The sequence below is a fragment of the Cucumis sativus genome, chromosome 2 (genome assembly GCF_000004075.3).
Source record: "Cucumis sativus cultivar 9930 chromosome 2, Cucumber_9930_V3, whole genome shotgun sequence".
Lineage (NCBI taxonomy): Eukaryota > Viridiplantae > Streptophyta > Magnoliopsida > Cucurbitales > Cucurbitaceae > Cucumis > Cucumis sativus.
This window is the reverse complement of record NC_026656.2, coordinates 11,342,898-11,363,081: the sequence shown is the minus strand read 5'-3', so window position 1 is coordinate 11,363,081 and position 20,184 is coordinate 11,342,898. Positions and strand designations below refer to the sequence as shown.

Sequence of the window (20,184 nt, the reverse complement as noted above, 5' to 3'; positions counted from 1 at the left end):
AAAAGAAAATCAAATAGTCAGCTAGGAATATACATTAACATGTGGAAATGAGAGATTCAAGTTCTTAGCATTTGGATGAATCCACTTTTTTTTTTTCTTTTTGTTAAATCGTGAAAATTTTAAAATAGAACAAAAATGAAATAGTTAAAAATATGTAGCAAAAAAATTCAGATTCTATCAATAATATTTTAATTGATAGACACTCATATTTATCATCAGTGATAACAATGTTTTGTTATTGATAAAATTCAAAATTTTGCTATAACTTATAAATATTTTAATTTATTTTACTAATTTTAAAAATAAAAATTGATATATCTATGTGTCAAACCATTTATTTCTTTACTTTAATGTAAATAATTTATGAAAGGATGGATGATAATTATTGGTGTCATTCACATAGTTTAGGTATTTTTTCAAGTAGATTAGATGGGATATGTTTTAATTTTGCTTCCAACATTTATTTCACGTTTATCTTACTCAACATACCATTCTTCTATATACGAATTTAGCAATAAAATAAATGAACAAAAAACGATAAAAACAATTATTTGGTTATCTAATTTCTCAAATAGAAATATTTTTTTAGTAATTTCGTAACCGTGACATCATTCTCGAAACGAATACATAATAATTCAAAAACATATTTAAACATACAAAAATTACTTTTAGGAGTTGATATTAACAAATCAATTTAAGCATAACTCAATTCTATAATATTTATATATTTATAAAGAGTAGTGACGTATAAAATTGATAGTTTAGGTATTTATTATATACAAAATTAGAATTTAGAAATTTATTACATTTATACGGTTGTAAAAACTGTAAAATTGTTTTACGAGGAGATTTTTCTGAGTGCTTGTAAGACAAAAAAAAGGTTATGCGCGGATGCGGAGTTTCTATGCACATTCTGACGCTTAAGTATGTTTGTGTTTCTAGATGACTAGAAAGTAGAGAAAATAGTAGGATATTCAGGCTTATTTCGATCAATGACCTTGGTCGTTTATATAATATGAAAACTGTTAATTGATACTCGAACTCATAATTAAACTCTCCTTGAGCTCTGTCATTGGCTACTATGACCTTACTTCTCATAAGCGTACCTCATGAATCCCATAGAGCTATCCAAGCTCTCTACGGTGGATGCTCTCATTCCTAGGCTCTTCTCTTGAGCCTATCCTATAGGTGCATCAAACTTTGCTAACCTCCTTTTGAGCTTTCTCTCACGCTCACCTCATGGGTCCAACTGAACACTCACTAAACTTGCTAAGGCATACTTCATAGGTCCACCATGCTATCACTAAGCTCGTTTAGGCCCTTCTATTGATTCTCATAGACAAGCTAAACTTTAGATGCAACAAACGTAAATTTAAAAAAGAAAAGAGAATAAATATTCCATAAATTTAGTGAGTTAGAAATAAAAGAAAATTCATATTATTTTCCAAAACATTCTCTAAAATTTTGGATCAGGTAGAAAGAAAAAAGAAAAAAGAATATAGATGATATAAAAAAAAGAAAAGAACAGAAAAGAAAAGAAAAGAAAAAGAAATAATGGGAATATTTGGTTCGCCGGGGAGTGTATCCGGCCGGTGAAGGCAGTGGGACAATCAACGGGCGGGATCTTTTTTATTTAATTAAGTAAATAAATGACGGAAATTAGTGGGAGTGGGAAGGGAATAAACGGTCAAAGCCGGTCGTCGTTCAAAAAAAACGCGAAATTCTAGGAAGTGGAATTTCTGACACGTAGAGAGCTTCACCCACGGAGGTTTACCGGCTCGTCCAGTTATCTGTTTTTCTTAAATATCATATATATATATATATATATATTAAAGTAAAAAGGAAAGAAAATTCCAATATATTAAAATCCCGCTTCTACTGAAGAAGAGAACCCAATTGGGGGAGTGGCTTATCAGCAATTTTGGACTTTCCAGGACACATTTGCTATTACTAACTAAATAAAGGGTATATTAGTAATTGACATTATCACTCCTCTTCGTTTTAAAGCCTTTGAGAAGACAAGAGAAGCGGGAGAGTCGTAGATAAAATAAATAAATCAACAACACAGATGGAAGAAGGAAGGGCTAATGGAAATGGCGGATTTTGAGACTTAAACACACGCACACACACATACCCCTTCTTCTTTTTCTTTCATTTCTTCTTTCTTCTTTGTTGTGACTCAAGAAATGACGACAGGAATGGTGCAAGACCAGAATCTTGAGAAGCAGATTGAGAAGCAGATGGGTTGCATGGCTGGATTCCTTCATATCTTTGATCGTCATCAGATTTTGGCCGGAAAACGCCTCTACTCTACTAAACGCCTCCCTCCTTCGGTAATTTTACTCATTACCTTTCACTCTTTCTGTTCTGTCTGTCGTTTCCATCACTGGAAATTTGTGGATCACTGTTTTCATTCAAACTGTAGGTAGGGAACTCAACACCTCCGCCGCCGGAGAATTCCATCTCCTTACCGGAGGCAACGGTGGAATTGGAAAAACTACAGCAGACTAGAACGATGCCTTCTCCAGACAGAGTGAAGCATTTTGCTTCGGTGACGGACCTTCGATCTCCAGCGCCGGAACCAGCGACGCCGGTGCAAACGAAGCCGAAACATACGCTTCCTCTTCCAGTTTTTGAGTACAAGGAAGGGAATCGGTCTTTATGGAAATTCTCGAGAGAAGCTCCACGGCTTTCGTTGGATAGCAGAGCTATTGTTGACGGGAAAGGAAGTATTTATCCGAGGGAGATCCGTACGAACGCGTCTATTCTCTCTGCAAACCGTAGTGAAACCTCCACGGAAGAAGGGGATGAACAACGGCGGTCTCCGAGTGTCATTGCTAGATTAATGGGGCTGGAACCATTACCTAACTCCGAACCAGAACCGATAAAAAACGCCGAGCTTCGAAGATCGGCTTCCGAATCAAGAGTTTCTAAAGATTTCTATCATAATCGGTTCATCGACGGTAACAATTTCCGACTTAAACAATCTCAACATTTGAGCTCGCAGGACAATAATGGAAGCAATGTACTGATAAAGAATGCAGCAAACATGGACCACAGCTCAAATGTCAAAATGCTGGACAGAAGCGACTTTGCTGCAAGAAGTACGAAGGCTGAGCCTGTTAGGTCGCAAAGAGGAATAGGACCTCGCAAGATTTTCTTCGATTCCGGAGACGTTTTTCCAGAGCCAAAGCAACCTGCATCAATCTATGGAGAGATAGAGAAGAGGTTGAAGATGAGAGGAATTGATGAGCCTTCAAAAGATTTAGAAACGTTAAAGCAAATCCTCGAAGCACTTCAACTCAAAGGTCTTCTTCATTCCAAGAAATCTCCTAGCCAGAGGAAGCTTGTTTACGATCGTATTTCTTCACAGGCTGAATCTCCGATTGTGGTGATGAGACCTGCCAGATCACCAACTTCAGTCAATCGTTTAGGAAGAATCAGTAACGATTCTCCACCTTCGAGTTACAGAGCTAGACAAATCGGTCGCCGGAATGTTAATGTTACCAGTGACTCCATGCCGTCTGTAACCACGAGAAGCGATCGTTTGGAGTTTGATCGGAATTTACGGAATCAACCTAGAAATAGATTCTCTAACTCTCCAACTAGAAGCGAGAGTAACGTGAAAAGTCCGAGTAGAAGAGGATTGTTCGTTGAAACACAGAGAAGAATTAACGATCCTGTAGATCAGAGAAGAAGTTCGAAGATAAATTCATCAAAATTCGGATCAGATCCCCAAATGTCAAACCGATCCCCAAAAAACAGGAAACCAATGGGTTCTGTTCATCATCCAAAAGAACGGAAGATTTACATATCTCAAGCAGAGGATGAATCGTCCACATTCTCAGAAAGTAGCATTAGCAACTCTTCACAAACGGATACGGAGGTACGTAATCACCGACCACCATTGTCGATCAGTCACTTCAATGAATTTCTTAAAAAAAAAACCATTAAATTAATTTCAAAATTTACAAAGAATCGATTGATTCTCATTTGGTTTCTTTGACAGAGGTCCAACAAAATTGAAGAGTACAAAGAGGGCCGTACTCTATTAGAGAGGTGTGGTAAGCTTCTTCACAGTATAGCAGAAATCACAGCATCGACCGAGTTACAACCGAGTCCTGTCTCGGTACTTGACTCGTCTTTTTACAAGGAGGAGTCGTCACCATCACCTGTACTAAAACGGCAAATAGATTTCAAAGGTAAGGAAAAAGAAACCCCAGTGCTTCATTTTTTTTCCTTTTGTTCTTTCTTTTCTTAAAGAAAAAACCCAGTTTGATTTTGGGTTTCCTTCTTGTATTCAAAATTTCATTTGCTAGATTTTTTTTTTTTTTTGACTTTGATGGCGCTTACTTTACCGTATTTAGTTAAAGTATTTGAGTATTTGTTGGCCTGTGGCTTGGCCTAGCCAGTAGTGGGGGCGGTTCTGTTTTTGATGGGTCCTCTTCATTCCAAGCCAAATCCAAAAGTAGTCAGATGATTTTGCAAATGTCCATGCCACATCAGTGATTTTCAAGCAGGACCCATATTTAGTAGGGTTTGTCCAGCTTGAAGCTTTGAGCTCAGCTCAGCTGGATTGATTTGATTGGTAGTTGGAATGAATGAACCAACCATAATTCCATATTCTCATGGAGTTTCATCCAATCCAAAATTTGATTTAAAGCTTGTTCCGAATGATTTTTCGAAAATGTCAAATGGAAAAAAAAAAAGGTGTTCTTTAGGTCTTTGTTAGTGCCATTTGATTTTGTGGCCTTTTATTGATGATGGGTACAATTTACAATAGGTCTTTGTTAGTATTCTTTGAATTTTGCACCCTTTTCTTGATGATGGTTGCTGATCATGTGACTAAAGTACCTAGGTTTATGGTACTGACTTTAATTGTCTAGTGCATGGGGCTATGGCAATTTATGAATGATGTCCATCAGCAGCAAACTGCCAGTTGGATTGAGAGGGGATGTGAAGTAATTAATTGGAACAGCCTTTTGAAGTGTTCTGGAAATGGAAATTTATTGACTGGGATGGATTGATGAGATTGATGAGAACTTGAACTTTTTTTTTCTATTTTTCTTGGAGGGTCAAACTAATCAAACTAATTTTTAGGGTCTATTTAGGATGACTTTTGTTTATATTTGTATGTTACAGTGGGTTGGTTTATTGACTGTTGTTGCTTGTACTTTTTTACTATTGTGTTATCAGACCAAGTGGTTGATGTGGAAGACGAAGGGTGGTTTCAAGCTATCTCATCGATGGAATTGGGTTTGGCAGATGGATCTGACGAGGGTGATTTTGTCTATGTTATGGATGTTCTCCGAGCCTCACGTTGCTTGCAAGATGACGACTCCGATATCTTTCTATTGTTAGAGGAACAACAGTATTTGAAAGGGAAGGACGTCTCCAAGGTTCCAAGGCTTCAAAGGAGGCTAATTTTCGACACGATAACTGAGATTCTCGACCGGAACAGACAATTACCACCATGGAAATCCAACGCGCAGCCAGAATCCATGACCGAGCCGACTTCAGTGCAGGAGATTTGGTCCGAGTTTCAGCGAATGAGGGACCGAGAAAACGACACATCGGAGGACTTGTTTGAGGTCATCTGCAGTGTCTTGAAAAAGGATCTAACAAGAGACGCTCCTAGCGGATGGAGGGACTGGCCAGTTGAAACATCCCAAGCAGTTTTGGACATTGAGAGACTAATATTCAAAGACTTGATCGGCGAAACGATCCGAGATCTGGCCACCATTACTGGAAAATGCAACCTCAATAATGCCATTAACATGATGCCTAGAAGGAAGCTGGTGTTCTAAAAGACTAATGGCAAAGGCATAAAGTTGCTAATTCATTTTTTGGTATCGGCGCCGATGGTTTTCCCCTTCTCTCATTTAATTATTTTTAGGAAAATGCTAATGTTAATCATGATCTGTTCATGGGGGGAGGAAAAAAAAAAGGCAAATCTAAGAATAACCCTTTTTTCTTCTTCTTTTTTTTTTTTTAATATGAAAATTTGATATGTATAAAACATGCATTTAGTCATAAGATAGTGAAGTGGGGAGTGGCAGAAAAAGGAAAAAGGAAAGAAAGAGAGGTGGGTGGGGAGGCTGCTTTAGAACATTTCATGTGAAGAAAAAAAAAGTGTTTGATAATTAAAAATTCCTCATGGGAAAGGTAGAAAGTGACCTGAAAAGCAGGGATTGGAGTTTTTTAGCCTTAAAGCAAAGTTGAATTCATGTGCTTTCTGTCTCTAATCTGGAGCCCTTCATCATTTAGATTTTGAACTAAACCCTAAATATAATTCAAACTAGCTGAGAGACATTTTCATGATTCGTAGTTTTGGTGTATTTGAAGATTCTAAGCTATTGAGGATGTTATCACGTTCCTTAATAGAGTTAACTTAGCCATGTTGGTGTGTTTGTAGATTCTAAACTATCACCCTATGATTCGTCGTTTAGCTTTATTGGATAGACAGTGTAGTAAAGGGAAGCTGGGTGGTCCTTTGTTCAAGGGGGAAGATTGTTGAGAATGCATCCGAAGAACAAAATTATACATTGGGAAGATATGTGGTGTGGAGGGTTGGTATCGACCAAATTCTAATAAGTTTCTAAATTTAATTTTGAATTTTGTACCAATTAAAGACAATAAGTGTAGAACAACATTTTTAAAAAATTATAACAAAAAAAATATACTAATTATCGACTTTATTATATACTTCCAGAGTTGGATCCTAACTAATATGTTAACATTTTAGAAAATGTTTGATGTTTAGTCGACAAGTAAATGAAGTATTAAATATGAAATTGAAATTTTTATAGATTTATTAGACAGATTTATTTATAGATTTATTAGACAGATTTATTAAACACATAATTAAAAGTTTAAAGATCCACTAAACACTTGTTTTATGTTTTTTTTGAAACTTAATGAGGTAAAATTAAAATTTTAAAAATTTATTAGACTTTTTTAAAGTTTACATTACAAACAATTATAACCAATGTTCAAAATATTAACATCCATGATATAGGGTTGAAATCCCCAATGCAACGTAGGCCTATTAGAGAACCAAAGTTGGAAACGTACAGGTATTACTATAAAGACTATTAAGAGTGATTGGTCTAAGTTGGTTCACATAGAATTGATTTTTTTTTATTATTATTATCTTTTACTTATTCAAATATTCTTTTTAATTTCAGTTAGGAAATACAACTTAGATGAGAATTTAATTTAAGATAAAATCTAATTCTAGAAAGCAAAAGCAATAAAAGTGACACGGGAGTGAGAATCAAGTAAAGACACGTTCTTACGATTGGAATTTCGTCAATGAGTTAGCTAATTACTTTTACTTTCGAGTGAAATTATGACAATCATAGGTCTAGGAGTCTTATTTCTAGATTAACTTTCTCTAAGTCTAACCTTTTCTAATCGATAATTAATAGACCCGTTCTCATAAGTTCATTAATTAATACAACATTAACATACTTCCAAATTAATCTATACTAATATCTATGTCTTTCTGAGGCATACCATTTTATTTTATTTTATTCATTTGAAAAATATTTATATAGTTTAAATTAACTAATAAAATAAAATAAAATCGATAATTAAATTAAATTAATAACTAATAATTAATTAAATATAATTTAATCAATAATTTAAGTGAGCATCTATCTATATTACATTAATATTTAAACTCCTTTCAATATTTAATTTTCTCATAAATTAATTTTGAAACACATCCAAAAATTAAACTTACGTTATAAACTATAAAGTTTAATTAAAAAACAAATGTTATATTATAATGTATAACTATATATTATATTATGAAAGATTGTATCAGATGACAAAAATATTTAGAAAAAAATTATTTTTTTAACATTGCGAATATGACAAAATTAGTGATATCAGATAACTATCAGACAGTTATTTAAGGGCTATTAGAGGGTTATAAATTTTTAAATTTGCTATTTTTGCAATTTAAAAAATGTAGTGACATGATTCCTATCATATATATATATATTTTGCTATTTTGCAAGCACCCCTTATATTATTTCCCCAATTAAATTTGAACATTTCAAATCTCATTCAAGTCATAATCACCTTAATACCTTTTATGAGCTAGGAAGGGGACCCAAATAATCCACTGATCATAAGCTCAAACGGTATGAGAAAAATTGACTAAACTCATTAATCACATAAATTAAAATTATTAGATGTGTGTAGACTCTACTAAAGACTCACAGTTGCACTCTTATCAAGTGCTGGTATATTTTAGTTTCCACTAATATAGACCGATAATAGTGAATTAGTCCTTTAGGACACCAGCTAAGTCATATTATCGTTTTACCCTTATATTACTTTTAAATTTCTGAATACCGATGCTTCTCTAATGAACAAATTGTTTAAGGTTCAACCATTAAACAAAAATCTCTATCGTACCAATGAGAGAGTAAGACCTTTTGTTCAAATCCGAAAATCACCATTTAAGAGAACACTCATCTATTTGTCTTAAGTTGAAAATGAGTGAATTCCATCTTGTAATATTATGTTTTCAGCTCCTCACTCAGTCTTGTTATCTAATAGAAGACTTATTGAGTCGGAAAACTGGTAACTCTTCTTCATACAAATAAGAGGACAATCCATCATAAACATATAAGTCTATAATAAACTTAAAATTAACACCAAGTCACTTAGGTCAACATATCCATAGTGTTACCAAGATAAAACATTAGTCTTATCCTTATACGATAGGCTATTTAGACTAGAGGTAAGCATGATACACCAAAAAACCAAACCAATAAACCAAAAATGACCAAACTAAAGGTGGCCAGTTGAAGATAAGGAGATGTTCAATCGGTGTCAGTTTGGGAAAAATTCTAAACTGACAATATTTTTTTAAAAAAGTCAATGACTTAAACCAACTAACTAATTGACCAACGATCAATTTGTACTTCTTCATGGTCGAAGTTGGTTTCAATGTTTACTAAACCAATCATAGTCCGTTTGGTGTTGATTTGGTCAAAAAATCGACTCCGACCGACTAATGCTCACCCCTACTTTAGACATTGTCTTGAACATTAATCCCTATATATACCTCTACATACAATTTAAGACTTATTAGACAGTCTATGGTGTTAGTTTATTGGATTTAAGGTTATTAAGACAAGACTAATATTAAATAATTAATAACTCTGGTTGAAATATTGGTATTGACGAAATTTTTGAGTGAAAGTTGATGGAAATTATTATAATTAGTTAGTGAAACTGAAAAAGCATTGAAGTGAGTCGTCACACAATTGCGGATGTCAAATAAAAAGCATAAACAACAACTATAACAAAAAAATACAAACAACAAGTAGACATAGAAGTTGGTAACCGAATTCAACGATAAACTATCTGCATCTAAGACACAATGTGCACATGAAAGATAGTCCACTAATATTAAAGAGTTAAGGTAGTTTACAACGTAGTACTTATCTACACTACTCGACTACTGCAGTGACTCATGTAGAGCTTAACTTCTACCTAGGCTTCTCCTATATGAGAAATTCCCCTCTCAAATGCAGTTAGGTTTCCCCTAAATTTGATAATGTTAGTGTTGAACATTTTGACTTTTAGCAATGTGTGAGACTCCTCTCAACGTAATTATCTTCCCTTCAAGTTAGCGAACTCCCTTTACTGATGAATCCTAGGATCTCCCTAATATAGAAAATTCATCTCGACAACAATAGCTTAATTTTCCTCTAAATTGTGATAATCCTCAAGCACTAAACAGATGAAAAACTTGCACATTCAAAATATAGTGAGCAAAGAGAGCAAGAACACAATGATGAACAATTTGGTCTGTCGTACAAAGTAGATTGTCTTTCTCAATAAACAAAAAACTTGCATATCAGAATATAGCAAGCAGAGATAGCAATAACACAACTATGAATAGTTCGGTCATAGTACGAAGTAATTGTCTTGGTCGATAAAAAAGAGCAACAACCCTAAAAAGTCTTTACAATCCTACTTAAATAATTGAATCCAAGAAAGGAAACAAACTCCAATTTGAAATAAAAATGTCCCACTTCAATAAATAAAAATATCATATTGAAATAGTACAATGAAATATTTTCAGTTAAGGAAAATGTTATGAGAAAAATCCTCCGAGGTCAAAAGTGGATGTTAAGATTTTATTTGAGACAACGGTGGAAACCACTGTCTTATAAATGAGCTAGTATATTACATAAATGTAGAGCTCAAATTACTTTAATACTCATTTCTATTATTTAATTGATTTATAACAAATATGTAAATGGAAAAAATCGTGGGATATAGTTTTGGGGGCTCAAATTAATTTAATATCAATTTTTATTATTTAATTGACTTATAACAAATATCTAAATGAAAAAAATCATCGGATACGATTTTGGAAAGAAGTGGGGTCCAAATTAATTTAATAGAAATTTCTATTATTTAATTGATTTATAACAAATATCTGAATGGAAAAAATCATGGGATACGGTTTTGGAAAGAAGTGAAAAATCTTTCATGTTTCCTTATACGAAAACAGTTCTCTACTCCTTCCAACGTAGATTACTGTTTTTACTTCGAAATTTTAGAGAGTTCGGAGGTGAAGAAGAAGACATTTGACGACTGACAGATACAAAACTTCTCGAACATAATCTAGTTAAAAATTTTGAGATTAATATTGTATATATTCAACACATATGAAACATTAGGTATATTTTAGATATTCAAATAAATAAGCAATCAAATAAAAAATGTAATTTTGAATGTGATACATTTTAGGATTTATTGAGATTTCGACGGTGAAGAATAAAACTTTCGATGCCGACAAATAAAAAACTTATCCAACAGAGTAGCTAGAAATTTCGTGCTTAATATTATATATATTCAAAACATATGAAACATTCGGTATATTATGTAAATTTTAAATATTCGATTAAATAGGCAAACAAACGAAAATCTAGTTTTGAATGTGATACATTCTAGAGTTTATTGAGAATTCAACGTTGAAGAAGAGCTACATTTTGGCCATCCTACCAAAAAAAATAATAGAACTAGATGTCAGTACATAGTATTATTGTATATAATACATGGTATATATGTACTAAAACATAGAACATAACTATTATAGATTGTGGATATATTAAAGTATAATGTAATCAAATATATTTATAAAGGAAAAATATGTATGTATGATCATGTCGTTTACTATTGTTAAATATTTACTATATAAACAAAAAATTTAAACACAAAGTCTGTAGGAATTATGTATAAGGTATTATTGTATATAATATGAGGTATATATACTAAATAACATAAATAAATTCGGTGTATATTTTATTAGTCAAAGGTTTTTATATCAATTTGTTTATGTATTTATATTCATATCTTACATAGTAAATAATACGTTATATTTGAAATAATATTGATTATGTATTAAAGTTGTTTATGTTTACATTAATGAGAAATAATTATGATGAGTATATGTAATATATGTCATTAAAATATTAGTTATTTTCTAGTATATGTAATGTTGAGGAAAATTGAATTTGATTGTAGTATAGGGACTTTGATGAAAGAATTGAATATCTAGGAAATTGTATGAAAAAAATAAATTATTCAGTAACATATATGTAAGAAATATAATTCATGTTAAATGTAGTAAGAAAAAAAAAAACAGAACATAAAAAACATGTGTATATATTATTGAATATATGCATTGATATATATGTAACAAATCACAAAACATAATAAATTACTCAGTAACATATACGTACAAAATATAATAAAGATAAGGAATGAACTGACAGAAAACATACTATAAAATATGTGTATATATATGTTATTGAAATATATGAAATGAAGAATAATAAAAATAATTGAAAATACCTAACTCTACTAAGAAGAAAAAAATAAAGAAAAAACCGATCAAATACTAACTGGAATGAAACGAAATCTACGGAAAATGGTAACCTTAATGAAAAGGATGTTGGAGGATAAAGAACAATGTGAAGAATGGAAATTGATTGGAGCTTGATGATTAAGATGAAACAAATCCCACGGTTATGATAAATTAATTGCAACAAATTACCATATTAGATTATATTTTGTATTATAATTCAATACAAAATATTGTCAAATAATTTCCATACTAATAACATAATGAAATAATTACTATGATAATAAATTTAAAGTATTTTTAATAAGAAAATAATTTAAAATTAATTATGAATATAATATATAATATATGATTATTAGAAGGTTATTATTGTCCAAATTTTATACGAAATCACATTTTAGAAAATAATTTCAAATTTATGACATTTGTGAAATATCCTAGTGAATTTAGACTTTTCGTCTAAATCTTTCTGTGTTTAATTGTATGAGGTCCCCTTTGTTGGGCCAAAATGAAATTAATTAACATGAATTTCGAGCTTATGCTTGTGAAAATCACTGACCTAACTCCAAAATAATTTGAAATATTGTTGCAAATAGAATAATGATTGAGTTGTTTGTGGGAAAAGGTTTAACCCAAAGAGAGGGCGTAGACTATGAAAAAACCTTCTCTTCTATTGTCATGTTAAAGCCTATGAGATATGGCAAATGGATCTCAAGACTGCTTTATTCAATGATTATATTGACTAAAGTATCTACATGTTAGAGAGATTTAATAAGACTTCATTGGGACTTTATGCTCGTTACTAAGACTATATACAAGCATATAGTTTCTCATTCTTTGAAGATATTTGAGGATATTCTTAACGACAGTCCAATGTTCAAATCCCATATCATGGATCGATACTAGATGATTATTCTACGACATAACATATTTTAGGTTTTGACATAACACAATGTACATCAAGCTTTCTATTTTGGTTGCCTAGGGAATACATCCCGTATCCTCAAGTTTTTTTAGGTGTTTTAGAATATTGTTCCATGAAAAATGAATTCCACGTGGAAAAGGCAAAAGGCAAAAGGCAAAAGGCAAAGCCTCTCTTTTGGAATTTTACATATTTTTTTCAATATAAGTTGGTTGGGACATGACCAAAGTTCTATTCTTTCTATTTCGAACTATTTAGATCACAAGAACGTGCTATGTTTCTTCAAAAATAGATTTGGAATTGTGTATGATATGGTACAACACCACACACCACTATAGCATTCTTGGTGTTGTGTATATCTTTTAAAATAATTTAGGGTGTTTTTGTGACCAATAATAGCAGAATTAGAAGAGAAGGCAGATCCTCCAATAATGGTGAATGCCTAAAAATTTTTCTGATTGATTATCCAATCGCCATTTTTGAACAAGCGCGGGAAGATTTGAAAAAGAACCCTTCAAAACTTGTAGGGTTCTAAAACCAATCGCCACAGAGTTCATAATCCTTTTTGTTGTGACCTTCAAACAAATTCATACAAATCCATGTTTGCTCCATCAATTTTTCATCATTCACATGATCCAGATGAATCCGAATCAAAAGTTTCAGCTCATGGGTATGGCTGAAGATCGGACCATGGCCCGTTTTTACTCTATGACAATGAAATCGGACCCTTATGCCCTAAATTTTCAGAGTATTGATGGAATAAGCTCACCTAACAACGGTAAGTTTTTGCTTCCTGTTATGAAATCCATTACTTGTTTGTCTCCCTCTATGAGTTAAAGTATTTATAAGCAAAAGAAGCGAAAAGCAAAGAATCTCAGAGAAGCAATTGAAAATATGGGGTCCTTGTCGATGCAGAAGGGAGCAAGCTTATCTGGAAATGCATTGAATAATGCGAATTAACGCCACTGGCAGTTGCACATGTTGCTTCTGCAATCCACTCTCTCGTCGAGCGTGAAATTGTTACATCATTAAACAGAGCTTCTTCAGCGAGGGAAAAAAAACTGGGTGGGAGGTACGTTTTTTGTAATCTTAATTATGTGTCCGATGCTGTTCCTCACTCATATTTGTGGCTATTGCTTATTTATCTCTGCATCGTACTCAATCATTGTCCCATTTTTCATGGAGCTTTTTCTTTCCATATGATAATTTTGTCAATGTTAGTCAATATGAATGCTTTGTTGTCAGTAAATGAGATCTGCCTGTAGGTTTAGGTGAAAAGGAGACGAACGTGACAGCCAACAAACGCCGTATAGAGCTTTGTTTTTTTTGCTAAGATCGAGGCCAATAAGTCTTGTGCACCAGCTGTTTGATGAATTGTCTCAACCAAGTGAATTTCAATGGATTAATAAAAACAAGTGTTGGGTTCATTTCTGAACACACCACAAATAACATTTGGTTGGTTCAGTCCAAAATTATGAGTCCATTCTTTTTTCAATGGAAGATATTAAATTAGATTAGTTTGGTGTTACAATTACAGTTGCCCACCATCACACCTTCGGTCCTTTATTCATAACTTATACAGTATTAAATTGGTCATAACTCACCTCCTCCCTTCCCTTGCCTTTTTGGGTGCTATTATGGAAAAGTCCAATAGTGACAGCTTCTCTAACTGTAAGAAGAAACTTCCGAGAAGATTTAGATGGAGCCACCTATGATGCTCCCTCCTCCAACTAAGAACACATGTCTCTATTAAAAGCCTTCTAGTCTAAGTCCTTTTTCTCTCAGTTTAGATTACTTCCCCCCCCCAAATTATTAATGTCATATCTCATGAGAACAATCTAAAAGCTCTAAACATAAAACTCATTATCTGGGATGCCTAGGGAAATACATTATTATAGTTATAATAATAGGACTCTATAAGCAGTTAAAACAAAAAGTTAAGCCATGCTCATAATAGGCATCGACCAATTTGGTAGAGGAGCCGGATACAGTTCAACCATTTATTGATAATAACATGAAACATCTCAGTCCCCACTGACATAAATGGGCCAGCAAGTTCTCTCTATCGCAACCAGTTATGGCGGAAAAACCCCTCTGAAAATTTCATCATAAAAGTTTGTTTCTTTGTTATTTAAATACTTATTTATTTTTACTGAGTCTTTTGTAATTTTTTTTATTCTCGTGAGAGACTTGGGACAATACATAGCAGCTTCAAGGTGAAATTGGAAGAGCTTACCATGATCTATGGTCTTTTTTTTTTTTCTCTAGACTAATTTGATATGATTAATTTTAGTGGGAGGGTTTATATCTTAGAAGCAAATCTGAATAAACATGGCCTTTTTATTTTACCGTTTTTGTATGACTAAATGTATTTGAAGTTAGAAGAAAATAAATATTATAACATAACATTGTCAATTTGAGCACCGATCAATTAGGAAAAACTTTCATTATCGATGAAGAGGTCAAAAGTTTAAATCTCCATCTTCACCCTTCCATATTGTTAAACTGAAAGAAAAAAAAAGTGAGATTACATTATAACTACTCTCCAAGTGAAATTTGCTCGACCACTCCTAATTATGGAGTCTTGTTTTTTTGTTTTAGCAACATTTAAGCCCGAATTTAGTTTTTAAATAAAGTAATCAGTTAGATATGGAAAGACGGCCTGGTGGGGTTGGATTCACAAAGTTGTTTATCTATTGATAAATCGACTTGTTAACATTCAAGGTCCCTGAAATTTAGTAGTATGAGCTTTGAAACCTCGCTGATGTAAAAAGATAGAGAAAGTAGCCATTCAATAGGCATTTGAGTTAAGAAAATTGATTTATTTGGGCTTCTCTGTCTGAGATAGGAGAGCCGAAATCCCATTTTTTAACCTCAGGGCCTACAACAACCTTGACGAGACGCAGCCCGAAGTTTTGGGCTTCTAATAAGAACCTGGTAAAGTCATTATGAGGACAAGGCTACTACGGTAAAGTAATTGTGATTCTTTTTCATGCTTCTTATAGGTGTGGTGTAAACGGCATCATTCTTTCCCGGATTTTAGTCTTTCTTACTTGCATTCCATTTGGAAAGTTTTCATGTAATCCACCAATAGGCTTTTGGAGCTATTGCTCCTAGGCCTATTATTTCATTCATCAATGTGATTCGTTTCTCTTCTGAAAAAAAACAAGACTACTGCTACCACTGCCAGGAATCTATCTCCAGCCTCTACAGTTACAAGATATTACTTTGCAAACTGCTCTCTATCTCGGTTTTATATCGTTTCATTTCTGGTTTGTGGTGGATGTTCTAGATATCTTCAAGATTTCTTTACCCATAAACGTGATACTTTTATGCACACCTGTTCAAGTTCAATTTTATAGGTGGCAGTTAATGGCATGAGAAAAGTTAAAGATAGGACAATTTGGGTAGAAAGGAAACTCTGGAAAATTTACTGAAGTAAGGATGTTGACCCGTCGACTAGAAGTGAAAAGGTCCCCAAGTGCCTTTTCATAGGAAACGCATGGCTTCTATTTCTTTTTCCTTTCTTTTTTTGCCCCTTCTTAGCCCTCGTGCATTTTGTGATTACAATATTGAGGAAGAAATTGGAGGATGGAAGACTGATTAATTAATGACAACGAAAGAAACAGAGGTGCGATGAAGATAATTGGAGGGGGCGGAGGAAATTGCAGTTTCAAATAACTTCCTTCCGTTTCAATGAAACGTCATTGCAAACTTTTTTTTTTTTTTGAGAGGATTGCAAACTTGTTTTTTCCCTACATTGAAATCACGAGTGCATGTCTAAATATGCTTCATACGGGGACGTGCTGTTTTTGTGTTGTTCAAAGAAGTTTTAAGTCTGACGTAAAGGCGCATTCTTAGGATACCGTTGTTCAAGTTTTCCAAATAGCCTGATCTTTTGGATTGATTAGCATGGTGGTTTTATCTTAATGTTCCATGCTGCCCGGATATATTCCTCCTCCACTTATTGGTTGCAAATTTAACCTTCTTACAAAAGAACCTTGTTGCTGAATTTTATATAGGTTCACAGTGGGCTTGGGTACTCAGTCGCCCTCATAATGAGACAAGACATCACAAAAGTCTGAGCCTGGTTACTTGGAAACAAAATGAAGTGGGAAACAATCTTGGTCCACATTTGCTGACTTAAACCCCACAAATAAATCCCAGTCAAAATGCTTACTTTAATAAAGAAATTTACCATTTTCTACATAGGAAAATGATACGTATAATTCCAGTTTCAAGCCTTGTCAAAGAGAACAAAATAAATAATCATTAAAAGTACTAATTTCTTTGAATATCTGAATGATCATGTGTATCAGCAATTGGAATTAATCATTAATTTTGTCCTTATAATTGGTGGATCAAATTAGCCTAATCATATCCATGTTTGCATCTTTCCGTCGCTTCAAATTCATTGAGGTTGTTACAAACAACCATTATAATTATTTCACGTGAACAACCTCTCTTAAAATTGACTATATCAATATATATTGCAGTGGAGTAAGCTATCATAAAATATTTTTTGTTACCGCCAGTTAACTGAGGTTGTCAAAAATGAATTATGTACATGATGAATTCTGTTTTGTTTTATCAGGATTGGCACTCACAAATACTGAAGATTGAGTTTCCTAATAGAAGCCGAATAACCGAAATTCTTGTGATGACGTTTATCGAGTTAACAGAGAGCATCCTTTTGTGAAAATTAGAACAATAATACCCATGGTTTAGAGTCTTCTGCTGTCATTATCTTTATAATCTTTAGATCTGCATAACAGCAAACTAGTAAAGAGAATAATTATAGGTTACCTATCTTTATAGCCCGAAAGTCAGGGTCAAGCAGTTTGTGGAGGGTATAGATTGGAACCCTATCTCGGGTAGGGAGGATGAGGAATTTAGTGGTTCTGTTTACCTTGGATGAGATTGAAAAAGCTGTTTTCAACTGCGATAGGAAGAAATCTCCAAGCGCTGATGGCTTCTCTATGGCTTTCTTTCAGGAGTCGGGACAATTGAAATCTTATCAAAAGAGATTTGGAGGGTGTGCTTAAGGAATCTGTTGAAAGAGGAAAAGAGGAATGTTGAATAGTTCATTGGTGAAAACCTTCATTTACTTGATTCCTAAAAAGGATAATGCTAACAGGGTTAAGGAATTTCAGTCCATTAGATTCATTACTTGTGTCTAAAAGATTTTGGCTAAGGTTCTTGCTAATCAGTTAAGGAAAGTGATGTCGTCTACCATTCTCTAGGCCCAGGGTGCCTCTGTGATGGAGAGGCAAATCCTGGATCAAGCTCTTATATTTAATGAAACCATTGAGGTGTATAGATTGAGGAAAAAGGAAGGTGTGATTCTAAAGCTCGATTTTGAAAAAGTATATAACCATGTGGATTGGGTGTTGATAAAAAAAGGTTTTGATTATAAATGGAGGATGTGGATGTGGGGGTGTGTGAGGAATGTGAAATATTCTATCCTCATCAATGGAACCCTTAAATGGTTGATTCAAGCTACCAAAGGTTTAAGACCAGGGGATCCTTTGTCTTCTTTCTTGTTCTTACTTGTGGTGGATGTCTTAAGTCAAATCATTTATAAGGTGGTGGAAGGAAACATTATTGATCCTTTTTGGATTCGAAGGAATGAAGTCTCATTATCGCATTGTCAATTCGTGAATGAAACAATGTTATTTTGTTCTGGAAAAGAGGAGTTCTTCATCATCCTTAACCATATGGTGGCTTTGTTTGAAGATATGTCTGGGCTAAAAATCAATAGGAGCAAATGTACTATTTTTGGAATTAACACTGATCAAGTTAAGTTGCAGAGGTGGACAAAGGTGTTTGATTATGAGATTGACTCTTTACCTTCATCATATCTTGGGCTTCCTTCGGGTCGAAGCCTAGAGCTTTGAATTTTTGAGAAAATTCGTAAGAGATTGGTGGCGTGGAAGAAAGAGTTCTTCTCAAAAGCTCGCAGATTAACCCTGATTAGATCGGTGCTGAGTGGAATCCATGTGTATAATTTATCTCTTTTCAGGACCCTCAACTCAATGTGTAAGAGCGTTGAAAAGTATATGAGAAATTGTCAATAAATGAGAAATTTTCTATTGGAAGGGGTGAAGGAAGGTCATGGATCTCACTTGGTCAATTGGGAAGCGGTGGGGCACCCTATAAGTGATGGGGGTTCAGAGATCGGTAATCTAAGAATCTAAAACAGAGCTTTGTTGCCCAAGTGACTTCAGTGCTTTTCCCTTGAGTCCAATTCTTTATGGCATAGGATTATTGTGAGTAACTAGTAAGGTGGCAACTATCCTTTTGAATGGATGACGAAAGGGGTTAAAGGCACACATCATAATCCTATTCCTTGGAAGGATATCTCTTTCAAGCTTTCGACCTTTTTCTGATTTACTCGTTGCTTTGTGGGGATGGTAAGGATACTTATTGTTTGGAGGATCAATTGGTAGTGTTGTCTTCCATTTGTTCTTTATTTTCACGTCTTTATCATTTACCCTCTTCCAAGAACTCTATGATATTGGATCTTTTGGTTGGGTCATGTCCTTTCTTTGGTTGAGGGAAGCAATTTTAGGGAGGAAAGGAGGGATGTTCGTGTTTAGAGTCCCAATTCGAGTCAGAGATAACGTGTAAATCCTTTTTCAATATGTTGTTGGATCCCTCCCTTCCTAGGGAGTTTGTTTTGATGTGGTTTATAGGATCAAGGTTCCTAGGAAAGTCAGATTTTTTATTTGGCAAGTTTTGTTTGTGCTTGTTAGGAGGAGAACTTCGCTTGTTGGACCTTTTTGTTGCATGCTTTGTCGGAAGGTGGAGGAAGCGTCTTATCTCTTCTTTTTTAGATTGCCAGTATGCATGAGGTGTGTGGAGATTTTTTAACGAGAGTTTGCTGTTAGCTATGCTGGCCATCAGAGCATTTGTACGATGATTGAGGAGTTCCTCCATCTCCCTTCAAAGAGAAAAGGGGTTTTTTTATTGCTTGCAGGGGTGTGTTGTGTTCTGTGGTAGGGAAAGGGACCATATTGAGGTTTGGTCTTTGATTAGATTTTACGTTTTTCTTTGGGCTTCAATTTCAAAGATCTTTTGTAATTATTCCACTAGTAACGTTTTACCAATTTGGACCCCCTTCTTTTATTCGGGGTGATTGATTGTAACTATTCTACGGTAACATTTTACTAAGTTGGATCATCGATTGGACGAATGATTTTTTTATGACCTTGTATTATTTCATTTTTTCTTAATGAAAGTTATTTCTATAACACACGTATATAGGTCACCAGTCTATAAATATACTGATTAGCATGGTGGTTCCATCTTGATGGTTTTCTTTCTAATAAAACACTATAAAATACACTATCCATTATAG

General features: G+C 33.7%; 1 protein-coding gene and 1 long non-coding RNA gene across 3 annotated transcripts; both read left to right on the top strand.

Moving 5' to 3' along the window:
* The first annotated feature begins 1,962 nt into the window (after positions 1 to 1,962).
* Positions 1,963 to 6,245, top strand: LOC101210692 (protein LONGIFOLIA 1). Its single transcript, XM_004145368.3, has 4 exons — positions 1,963 to 2,333; positions 2,426 to 3,886; positions 4,010 to 4,202; positions 5,197 to 6,245. The coding sequence occupies exons 1-4, from the start codon at positions 2,187 to 2,189 to the stop codon at positions 5,805 to 5,807; spliced, it is 2,412 nt and encodes an 803-aa protein (XP_004145416.1). The 5' UTR covers positions 1,963 to 2,186; the 3' UTR covers positions 5,808 to 6,245.
* A 6,813-nt stretch (positions 6,246 to 13,058) lies between these two features.
* On the top strand, positions 13,059 to 20,033 carry LOC105434599. 2 transcript variants are annotated; one of them, XR_004214685.1, is made up of 3 exons: positions 13,059 to 13,602; positions 13,740 to 13,896; positions 14,090 to 20,033. It is a non-coding gene; the product is annotated as an uncharacterized LOC105434599 (long non-coding RNA). The 2 variants fall into 2 exon arrangements; XR_004214684.1 differs by having other exon boundaries at positions 13,061 to 13,602; positions 17,419 to 20,033.
* Positions 20,034 to 20,184: the final 151 nt, after the last annotated feature.